Source organism: Lepidochelys olivacea (assembly GCF_965140295.1).
Source record: "Lepidochelys olivacea isolate rLepOli2 genome assembly, chromosome: 16".
Taxonomy (NCBI): domain Eukaryota; kingdom Metazoa; phylum Chordata; order Testudines; family Cheloniidae; genus Lepidochelys; species Lepidochelys olivacea.
The window spans coordinates 25,851,037-25,863,408 of record NC_140426.1 but is presented as its reverse complement, the minus strand read 5'-3'; the positions used below and the strand labels follow the sequence as shown (position 1 = coordinate 25,863,408).

The window sequence follows — 12,372 nt, the reverse complement described above, 5'->3', positions numbered from 1 at the left end:
TCCAATAAGACTCACGTTAATGAGAGTTCATGCATGTGCGTGCACACACATTATACCTGTTTAGTTATTCACTTTTGTTAACTGGTGCAAAGTCTGTGTGTAAACAAGCTCTTGGATCAGAACCATCTTTTTGTCACATGTATGTACAGTGCCTAGCACAATGAGGCCCTGGTCCATGCTTGAAGTCCCTATGTGCAATTACAGTGCACATAATGAAGTATTTTGAATGAACCTATCACTATAGTTAGTATCTAATGGAAGAATAGTAGTGGAGGGAATATAAATTCCATAAAATATTGTAATGGAGCCAGCCTCCTACCAAAAGCACTGAGCCAAGTGACAGCAGGAGGCTTGAACAGACAGTGGGGCAGAATGTGCCCTTTGTGTTGCATTCAGCACTACTTGTGGAGACGAGTATGAGGCGGGCACAACAGGATAATTGCTATTGTCATTATGTGAGTTCACATTTTGAAGGTTCTTTGCTGCCAGAAGCATTCTATGTTTAAATTTTGTATTCTGCAAAATCTGAATGTCATGGGGTGCCAGGTTTCGCCCATGGGCCGTGAGTTGGATAGCACCTTTACTTTAAATTTTAAAAGACATAAATATCACTTCCTGTCAACAATAAGGAGATTTGTTTGTCTCAAAAGCAGTCATATTTTTCAGGATTCTGTGTTGAGGATCCAGATCAAAACAGTATCTTGGATATGAAGGCAAACAAATATATGTTCTTTTTTAAAGTTTTTTTTCTCAACCAGCAGGCAGTTAAGTTTAAAACACTGTCTAGACTTAATGGTACTGTAACATACTAGATGGGGACATACGTTAAATGTACATCTCTAATGTTACTATTGAACACCTTACTACACTGTAGACATCCTATAATTGACTCAAACTAAGAACAGCCTGTCATATTATCCATATAATAGGTACAGAAACATTAAATATCCAGCAAGCACATCCTCACTTTACAGCTGTCCTTCAAAGTAGATGGTCCTAATGTATATTTTTTTCCATGTTGCTTTCTAAAAATTGTCAAATTACCCCTCATAAATCTATAACTATTCCCAGATAAAAACGACATTAAATAGTAGTTTAAAGTTGAGTATGGATCAGTAACTTAAGGATAAAAACATTGCATGGATGTTTTATGTCTTAACAAGCCTTACAAACACAGGAAATTCAGATTTAAGATTAAAGACATAGTCAAAGTATGGAAATACAGTTAAGAGACCTCAACATTAAACTTCACTCTGTAGTGATGTCATGCAATAACTTGTACAACGCTGATTCGTGCATAAGTGTTTAACCCCATCTTAGATTAAAATAACTTTTGAGGAGTCCGGTGGCACCTTAAAGACTAACAGATTTATTTGGGCATAAGCTTTCGTGGGTAAAAAACCCACTTCAGATGCATGGAGTGAAAATTACAGATACAGGTATCTGAAGTGGGTTTTTTACCCAGGTATCTGTAATTTTCACTCCATGTATCTGAAGAAGTGGGTTTTTACCAGCAAAAGCTTATGCCCAAATCTTTTAGTCTTTAAGGTGCCACCGGACTCCTCATTGTTTTTGTTGATACAGACTAACATTGTTACCCCTCTGATACTAAAATAATTTTGAGACACATGAGATTTTTCATTTCTCCACCCCCACCCCACAGTGGTATCGCATGACTGCATCTTCCCTAAGTGGGTTTTGGCTTCACCCTTATTGCGAGTAATGAAAAGTGGTGGCTTGTTTGAAAGAGGGAATCCTGCATTTGTAACATCAATTCTATTGAGAATGAGAGAAAATGGCAGCCATTTTGAAAGAAGGCAGTTGCTTATGAAGAAAATTTATGAAGACTAGCAACCAAAAGATGACCATTGATCCTTAAACAAAAAAGTCTCAACTTCAGATATAGCCAATGCATGATATTTCGGTGAGTTTTATATATGAGTTTTACTTGTAAATTCCCAGAAAAGTCATTTTGTATTCTTAGAGCTGTAATTTTGGGGAGGGTACTCTGTAGTCTTCATACATAGAATCATAGAAATCTGGGCCAAAAGAAATCTGATGAGGTTCAATAAGGGTAAGTGCAGGGTCCTGCACTTAGGACGGAAGAACCCAATGCACAGCTACAGACTATGGACCGAATGGCTAGGCAGCAGTTCTGCGGAAAAGGCCCAGGGGTGACAGTGGACGAGAAGCTGGATATGAGTCAGCAGTGTGCCCTTGTTGCCAAGAAGGCCAATGGCATTTTGGGATGTATAAGTAGGGGCATAGCGAGCAGATCGAGGGACGTGATCGTCCCCCTCTATTCGACATTGGTGAGGCCTCATCTGGAGTACTGTGCCCAGTTTTGGGCCCCACACTACAAGAAGGATGTGGATAAATTGGAGAGTGTCCAGCGAAGGGCAACAAAAACGATTAGGGGTCTGGAACACATGACTTATGAGGAGAGGCTGAGGGAACTAGGATTGTTTAGCCTGCGGAAGAGAAGAATGAGGGGGGATTTGATAGCTGCTTTCAACTACCTGAGAGGTGGTTCCAGAGAGGATGGTTCTAGACTATTCTCAGTGGTGGAAGAGGACAGGACAAGGAGTAATGGTCTCAAGTTGCAGTGGGGGAGGTTTAGGTTGGATATTAGGAAAAACTTTTTCACTAGGAGGGTGGTGAAACACTGGAATGCGTTACCTAGGGAGGTGGTGGGATCTCCTTCCTTAGAAGTTTTTAAGGTCAGGCTTGACAAAGCCCTGGCTGGGATGATTTAATTGGGTATGGGTCCTGCTTTTGAGCAGGGTTTTGGGTATGGGTCCTGCTTTTGATGACCTCCTGAGGTCCCTTCCAACCCTGATATTCCATGATTCTATGATAGCTCCTAGGTTGCCCTGCTGAAACAAAGATCTAACGAGTTCAGGTTTTGTACTTAAATTTTAACATCCTCCTGCCTTAATGTAGCAGTTTTCAGATGAGCTTTGTTTTAAGAAATCCCAGCAAGGTTTCTTCTTCTTTGGTTCCCAGCACTTATTAAAATGCTTTAAATCATGTGTCCAATGTGCTGAATAGGGTTGCTGCATATACCTACCCATACAGCCTTTCTGTTAGAATAATTATAAGTGCATCATAAACCTTCCTGTGGCTCTTGATTAGATTATATTGTAAATGTTAGATTGTCTTCCTGCTTGAGTAACTTCTGAAACCAATGTTACCTTGAGTGTAAAGTCAATTTGATTTTTTTTATTATCCTTGATTCATTTTTTAGTCACTAAGAGATTAAATTAGTATTCTATGCTATTGTATTGTATTCACTACTGTTAAGGGACAATGGAAATATATATTGATACAACACAAAATGTGGATGGTTATTTAAAGAGGAATATTTCCACCGACATTTTCCATGTGAAAGGCTTACCAGCCTAACTTTAGATTTCAGTTTATATTGCATTTACTGTTTTTGATGGATCTTAAAAGTAAAGTACCTCCAACAATTCATTAGAATAAACAGCAAGGAAAAAATCTGGCAAGCTTTTGAATAACACAAATGGTTAGATTTAAAACTGATTGTGTAGTCAGTTATGAGATGTTACCATCCAGCATCGATAGCCTTCTAACAGAAAATGTTTTTGTCTTCTGGGATAGAGCCCAAGTGTGTGCATACATTCCAGAAGATGGCAAATTTTAAAACTCTCACTTGGGAGTTGGAGCTTTTTTTCCTATAGCTTCTTTATGGGATATACTGAATAGTAAAGAGCAACAGTTGCTCCTTGGAGTTTAGCTCTTCATAATAAATATTTAAAGTGAATAAGAATGTGAGTGTTTTGCTACAAAGTTACTATTCTGACTTTTACTAGCTAGAACGTCTGGCTAGCAATGTTTTTACGTAGGTCATATCTTTCTACATAAAGGCATATAGATGGTATTTTGGACTATAAATGTTAAGAACTTTTCCATATTCAGTACTATGGAATAAGGCGTAAGAGGAATATATTAAACCTGTTGGTTTTGCAAAAGAACTGATTTATCTGTTCTTACTGGGCCACCCTTCTCTTCAAAAGGGTTGTAGTTGTCTTCTCCTTTATATAGAACGGTGGCCTTTGCAACATTACATATTAACCTGCTTTCCCACTCCCCATCATGGGATTGGTCAGAAGATAGTCTAGAACTTGATGGGCTGTTTCTTCACACACTGTACTTTGAGTAACTCCAATTCTAGATCCTGCCCTTAGATGATTCGAGGAATAAAATTACAGTGAATGAAACCAGTTGTGCAATGTGAGTCTAGGGCTTGAATTGATGGACTTGAGGACCAGATATGGCTGACTTGCTCTGTTAAACAGGAGAATTATGTTGGATACATATTTTGACTAGGTGGGGGAATAGACTGACCAAATGGAAGGCGTGTTCCTTTGTGAAATGTTTACAAAGTAAAGTTCATAAAAACTATAAGCTAAACATAAGTAAAATATAACCCAGGCTCATCCACCTGCATTTCATTTTGAATTAGTTATGACTGAAGTTGTCTCATAGCCAAGTGTCATTTAAATAATGGCATGTATGTTTCAAAAGACTGTCTTTGTTCTTTTGTCTCTTAATACTTTCTCATTTTTCTGTTAAGGCTCATTCTTTGACATTGCCCACCTCTTTCATAGCACAAAGTTAGTTTTTCCTTACTCAGGCCAATAAATGAGAAATCACAGCAGGATTAACTGTATGTGGTGGGTTTTTTTTTGTAAGTGAAGAAAGATGTTAAGTTTGGACACGATTTGTGGTCAGAGCAGTCCCTCAGAGGAGGGGCAGTTGGGCCCATGGTCAGATGACAAGCCTTGGAACTACATTGTTGGCCAAGCGGAACGCAGGCCATCTGTGAAATGTGACAGTGATGAAGAGTGAAGGAGTGAGTGGTTCAGTGGGAAGAGAGTCTTCTCATTTTGTTCTTATAGAGTGATTAATCTGACTCCTCTTAAGGAACAAATTAGGACAGGAAATTGCATGTGAGCGTGTGATTCCATCCTTGAATTGTAAGGTAAAAGGCTCCGAAGCATTTGAGTTGATTATCAGGGGAAAAAATCAGAACAAATGTGGACTGTGGAATAACCCTCTCCCTCTCCTCCTACAATGCTGAGTGCAGAGAATAAACACAAAGACAAGATTACCCATTGTTGTTCCATAGCATTTTACAAGATAAAGTAAACAAAACGATTGAAAAAACCACTGCTTGAAACTGACTAAGATCTCTTGACATTATCCATCGCTTTTGGGTTATGAAGCCAGTTTTGGCCTTTCAGATATGACAAATGTACGGACTTGATCCAAAGTCATTGACTTCAGTGGGAGTGTTTCCACTGACTGTAATTGGCTAAGCTAAGAGTGCTTCATTCCTAACCAGAAGTGTAATATTTGAATGTGTATTCTGGGTATAAGTAGCAGTTAATGAACATGCCTATGTCCATTTACTTCGATTGCTGGCTGGTTTGAAGACTGAAAGATTGACCTTTAGGTCAGTTTTCAAATGAATGCTACAGCTTCATAAAGAGGAAATATCTTAATGGTAGTACTGAGTGATGACTAGATAAGGGTTTCTGCACCGTGTGTGTGCAGGAAGTGTAAAGGGAACAATCAAAGCAGCAGCAATAGCAGCTCAAGATATTTCCATTAGTAAGAATTAAAATATATATAAAACTTACAAGGAAGGATTTATTGAGTTAGAAATGACAGCATTAGTAGTTACTTTAAATTCTTGCCACATGCACAAATAAATATATCTATATCTATATCTATATCTATATATATTTATTTTATATATATATTTGTGCATGTGGCAAGAATTTAAAGTAACTACTAATGCTGTGTGTGTGTGTGTATATGTATATATGTATATATATATATATATATATATATAATATATTGTGTGTGTTTTTAAAAATAGAACCTTAAGTATTTGAGACTCAGTACACACTGGGATCCCAATATTTGAAAGAGTCCTTAAAATTAAAATAATGTCTGTGTTCCATGATGGAGTATAAAATTATATGAAGTTTGAGTGAGATTTCTTTTCCAGTTGTCAAGACCATCATTGCTCTGGGCTTAGTTATTAATGTAAGGGTTTGTTCTGTGTACCTAGGGAAAGGATTTTGCATTTGCTTTTGGAGTCTAGTTCCTCTTTTTTTTTTTTTTTTTTTTTCTTCCCAAATGGGAGGGAAGATTGTCTTGTGAGTATAGCACATGAGTGGTAATCAGAAGATGTGGGCTCTGTTTCAAGTTCTGTTAGACTGGCTGTGTGACCATAGATGAATCTCCATGCCTCAGTTTCTCTTTAAAATGGGGATAATTTACCCTACTGTGGTGTTTGGGCCTTAATTCATTAATGTGATAAAGTGCTTTGAGATCACGTAGTGGAAGTTTCTATATTCAGTAAATACAAAATATTTCATAGATGACTCTATATTTCGCATTTAGATCCGCACTCCTTTTTCAGGTGAAGAGCAATGCTGTCTGAGAAGTCTATAATGTACCCTCAGGATGTTGACCTACAAACAGACTGGCTTCTATTTACCAGTAGAGGCAAATTTGCTGCTGCTATTTACTTCTGATATGAACATATATAGTTTGTGATTTTCAGGATAAATAAAAGCTGAAATATAACAGATCATTTTTTTTAAAATTAACTTTAAGTGTGTTTGGTTGCTGCCCTAGTACTACTTGCCAGATTTTTATAATCTTTAAAACAAAACAACAAAAATCTCCCCTGGGATTATTTCATATGTATGATTAAGTTATTCAGTTTCTGACTTGAAAGCCTTTGGGGTGAAAGGTTAAAGATGTGGTATGTCTTTGTTGCCATACAATGCACTTCCTTAGCCTGAAACAAGGAGATGGGTACAGTGCTGTAGGCATTAATGACTAACCAGGAAATTGGAAGGATTAGTGTGCATACATTTATTTCTAATAACCCAGTTAATCCAGCGAGCATCTTGCGTTCAAAATGGTTGCAGCTGAAGTATAAATTTATTTGATTTAAAAAAAACAAAATTACAGGGTTTGCAGTTCATACTTCAACATCTGTTCTATGTTTAGGCACTGCATGTAAAAACTAAGTAAGTAGCTGTTCAGGGTGGCTATGTGAGGGTTAACCCATTGATACTTAGAGGGGAGCCCATTGATAAGGTATGAGAACAGCAGGAGGAGAGAAACTGATCCCATTGTCTTGTTTCTCTGCTAATGAGTTTCCAAAGCGCTGGGGCTCCTCTTCTACAGCAATCTGTCTGTTTGAGGTAATAGTGAGTAGTGGCTCTTTATCAATTACGGGTGGGGAAGTTCGTTCTTTGTCTTTGAATGAAAATTTGTCACTAGATCTGTAAGCATCTCTCTAACTTCTCCTAGCTACAGAGTAGCTTGTGATATTACACAGGGTGATAGTACTGTACCTGGTGCTGAGGGGTGTAACAGGCAGTTGTCGAAGGTAGTCTCTCTGGTGCTCAGTGCCCTCTATCAAAAGGGGCTTTTACGTTCATAAATTAATTTTTTTTAAAAAAAATCTGGGTAGGTCACGTGATCGGAGCAGTTATGTTCTGCTACATTCTTCAGATGGGAGCAAGGGAATCTGTAATGCCCACCAAGTGCAAGCTGTGCCACTTGCAGTGTGTCAGGAGTATGATTCAGGGGTGGTTCAGTCCTATAACTGAATCCCTTTATAACTTATTAGGCCTGGTTACTTGCGAATTGCTCCAGTTTTGCTTAGTAGTTAGGTGCTTGGCTCAGTCAGGATGTTCCTGCATTGCAGGTGGGAGCAAGCGTCGCAGCACAGGTAGACAGACTTGCAGTAGCAGGGCTTGAGCTAGTGTGCTAAAAAGAGTGTAGCTGTGGCTCAGGTGGCAGCTTGGGCTCTCAAGCTTGCAGACCAACTGTGTGTGCCTGAGCGTCGATGGCTAAACCCGACTCGCAGCCAGAGTCTCAACATCCGCGCTACTATTTTTAGCACACTAGCTTGAGCCCTGCTAGAGTCTCACTGGGCAGGGGGTTGCTCCCATCTGAAGTGTAGACATACCCTCAGTTCTCTCTGGTATCTCCAGGTCCAGTAAGGGCTGAACAGGGGTCAAGACTCCTTCCATACAGAGACCTGGAGGTGCACCAGAGTTCTTTGTTTAGAGCATGCTGGAGGTAATTTTTATTTTAGCTAGATTACTTCTGACCACTTTATCTAGGGGGAGGAGGGAGGATTTTTTTCTTTAGTTTACATCTTATTCATTTTTTTTTTTTTTTTTTTATTCTTGGTACCAGTGAGAGTGTGACCATTTGTTGGTGGGTGGCTCTGCTGGATTAGTTTGAAATTGTCTGTGTATTTAGACTGGTTGGCTCTTCTCTATTTTTAATCAGATGTTATATAGTTTTGTGCAGCATTTAGATGCTTTGCAAACAAGCATCTTACAGACTTAATTGCTGGAAGCTTTGAATATATCCCTGAATGATAAGATACTTTTTTTTTTCCTCTTACCATATGCCCAGGTATTATGCCAGTTTCAATTGCCCGCCATGAATAATACAAATAAATATTCCCTGCCTCTTGTTAAACTGACTCCTTTTCTTTTTGAGTACATTGCCATTCTGTAATACCTCTTGTTTCAAGCTATCAGTAGGACTTAGCTTCTCAGGATACTTGGGCCATCTCCCATCACAAACAGTAAATAAAAAAAACTTCTAGGCTTAATGACCATCCATTTTTATGTGGGCCTTTGTCCAAGAGTGTCCTCGGATTCTGGCTATTCACAGACTTCCCTTTATAAGCATATGTTCTTGTTCACTGGTGTGTAATGGTTGAATGGTAGCTGTTGTTTGGCGTGTGCTGGGTCAGAAGTGCTCCAGATGTCAGGGTGGAGTTCGGGGAGATGGTTGGGGCATCAGTGCTCAACTCCATGAATAACGGTTAAATTGAATTTGCCAGAATATAAAGGTGTAGGAGCTCCCAAGGCAGACTTAGAGAATTATAGTATGGTCAGTGCAGAACTAATAGGGCCCCTTTTAACCTTTGGAGTTCACTGGATTCTATGGATGTCTTTCACAAGAAATAAGTGACAGAATGTTATGTAAGCATCTTTTCTGTCAGTGTTGATGGAAAAATGTATTGTAAACGTGGGGTTCATATTATGATTTTTCTTTAGTCATATGTTTCAGTTCATTACTCAAAGTAGATGTCTCTTGAAATGGACTGTACCCATGTCATACTATAGCAGTGTACAAAAGGGGGTCTATTTTCATTGGTGCACTTAATCCTCTTTTACACTTGTGGGAGCTAGGCAAGTATACAGACATATAAGCCTCTTGGACTGCCTTTCATCTGTTGTGATGCATCCGTCAAGCTACAATATGCAAGAATTGAATTTTTAGTCTTTCTCTAAAAACATGTTTAAAAGTCAACTTTTCTATATGTATTCAAACATCTCCATGTCTTCCTTATAGGTAATTCAGCTACAGTGAGATGAATTATGGAAAGATTTATTTTAGCAACACTTGATGTAACAATCACTTCAGTATTATAAAATTTAATTTTTTTTTAAAAAACAAACAAACCCAAGCTTGAAAACTAAGTTAGAAAAAAATCTTTTTAAACTTGCTGTCTGAATTTGATAAAGAAATCACTGAGGAAAAACATAGATCACTATACTATTTTTTAAATAAAGTCATGGTTCTGAATAGAACTGCAGTTACAATAACAGATTTTTCTCTATTTGGAGCAGCAGAGTGTATTAAATTTACCATGAAGTTCTTTTCCCAAGTTTTTTAAAGTGGAGGTTAAAAAAAAAAAAGTATTTGGAAATTTAGATTCAATTAGTGTGGGGGGGAAAATGATTAACAGGTACAACTGGAAAAGTTACTTTAAAACATGATGCTTTTACTTCTGCTTTGAATGATTTCAAGTGTTTTGTCATCAAAAGATGGTTTTTAGAATGGTGTCACCATATCTAAAATGAAAGCTAATGACAGAGATGGCATCCTACAAACATGAGATAATAGCAGAAGGCAGATGTGGCTGGAATGAGCCACAAAGATAAAGTGCTTGTGGAATTGCACACGGCAGGAGCTAATACCATTTGTAAACATGGTGGAAAGTAGGCAGGGAGGTAGGTGGTCACAACAATTGGATTTCCCTTGACACTTCTCCTTGTCTATCACACAATCCCCATACCAGGGTAGCTGAACTCCTTAATGTAAGCTTCTCCCTTTAACAATAGAAGCCTGAAAGACTTGTGTTGGGAAGACCAACAATAAAGTAGGAAGGGTTCCAGTGATACTGGAAAGCTGTAGAAGACTCTGTATATAAGGCTTGCCTCAGGGAGTCCATTTAACAGATAATTGTGTCACTGATTTGCAATAAACTAGTTAGGTAGCTGTGTTGATGCTGGGAATGTTTTAGCACCACTGAGATATTTTGGTTGCAGAATATTGAATTTTTATCCCAGTTTTAGTGTTTTTCAGTGGAGCATGGCTTTTAGCACTTTCTGACGGGCTTGTTTGAAACTTTGTAAAGTACTAGAATTTTTGAAAAAGCAAACAATATTAACCTCTAAATGCCAATATGAAAGAACTAGGTCTAGCTACATGTTAGAACACAATTTAGTCTTCTCTATCTTATTGTAAGCTTTTCATTGTGGAGTATGTGCCTTGTTATATTTAAAAAATAAAGTAGTGGTTTTGGATAGGAGATTAAAAAATGGATTATGGAAATTGCATGAGATCCTTACGACTTCCCACATGATTTAAACAAGACTTAGCAGCACTGCTCTTTTTCTTTTTGACATGTTGTTGTTGCTTGAGGACACTAGTGTTTAAGTTTTAGGGCATGAGTTAGGAGGTGGTTAAGATGAGATCTACAAAAAATAGCCTGCATTACATTATTTAATAATGTATGGAGAAAATTCACAGAAGAAAAAACATGTTTGTAATCATGTAGAGTTCTACTCTTCAAAACTTCCTCCTCCCTCTTCCCCCCCCAATTATTATATTTATTGACCGACTGGGAGTGGAGATAAATAGTAACTTTGAATTTATAAATTATTCCCCATCTGCCTTTCAAGATGTGGCAATTTAATCAAAGAAGAAATTTCATGGAGAGATGTATCTTAGTAGGTGGAAATGTTTTGGATTCCATATTTGGCAATATGTATATGGTGTGAAATACAATATTTCAATGCAGTAGCATCCATCTCACTCCTTATCTTTCTGAAAAATAATTGAGAAGAGTTGCGTAATCCCTGATGTGTACTCTTGTGGGACTACAGACATGCAGGCTTTAACAGGTCTGTGTTTAGATATATAACAGCAGTTCTTACAAGATGTGTAGTTCTCTATGTGCCAGACACACAATCTGAGCTTCCCAGTGCCCGGCACTGGACTATGACTATGGGAAACAGATTAAATTGTCACGTACTCACTTGAATCAGCAGAGGAAACCTTGTGGCCCCCTCAGTTATGATGCATCAGTGCAAGTTTACAAGATATATATATTCCCAATAAATAGTATTTCACTGTGTTTAATATGAAGAATGGCTGTGTCTAAATGGATAACTGATATGTAGCCTAAATATGGTGTAATAAGTTCTCTAAGCATCACTATTTGATACTTGATGTTATTTCAGCAGCTGGATCTTAATGTATAAAGTTGAGTTACAGCAGCATTGTCTATCTGGATTCGAGAAGATGTAATGCTTCTGCAACTATTACTTAAATCTGGTTTAATGTTGTATATGCAAAATTGTTCAAACTGTTAAAAACTGAGGTGAATTGCTCAGCCTTTTCATGGTAGCAGTAAGTAAGATGTATCAATTTAAAAAGACAAAAACAAAACATTCGGTGCTGATACTTATTTTTTCCCTTTGTAGGATTTTGTCGAGAGTCTTCCACAGAACATGATCCACCTCCTAGTAAGTACGAGATGTAAATGTTCTTGTTCCTTTCCAGAAAAGGATTAGTGCAGGAGCAGTACTCTAGTGGGTGTCAATGGGATATAGATTATATTAGAAGCCTTAAACTTTGTGAAATGTCTGCTCTCTCTCCTTTGCCTTTTGCTTGATTATTTTGGGATCAGGAGAGGAAGGTCTTCCAGAGCTCCTTGCATGGCTAATGGCTTCCTTTCCCCTGCTTGATGATGTCTCCTACCATAGCTTGTCACTGCCATTTCATACAGTGGCTTTAGGGTGCTGTTGAATCAGAGGGGCACTTGATACCCACAGAGGTGGAGTGTGCTAGCTCCATTAATGCTCCTAAGGGCTGGATATGCTCTTTATTGTGCTTGCTGTATCTTGCTTTATTATGCTTAGTCTTGCTGTCCTGTCATAGAATCATAGAATTGTAGGACTAGAAGAGACCTCGAGGTCTTCTAGTCCAGTCCCCTGC

General features: G+C 38.1%; 1 protein-coding gene across 2 annotated transcripts in view; it reads left to right on the top strand.

Annotated features, from left to right (window-relative positions):
• Positions 1-12,372, top strand: part of NR6A1 (nuclear receptor subfamily 6 group A member 1) — a 194,038-nt gene that overhangs the window by 30,414 nt on the left and 151,252 nt on the right. For both annotated transcript variants that reach the window (XM_084650162.1, XM_084650161.1), the window contains exon 2: positions 11,859-11,900. In XM_084650162.1, the coding sequence (XP_084506288.1) occupies positions 11,859-11,900 (42 nt within the window). The remainder of the gene's footprint in view (positions 1-11,858; positions 11,901-12,372) is intronic.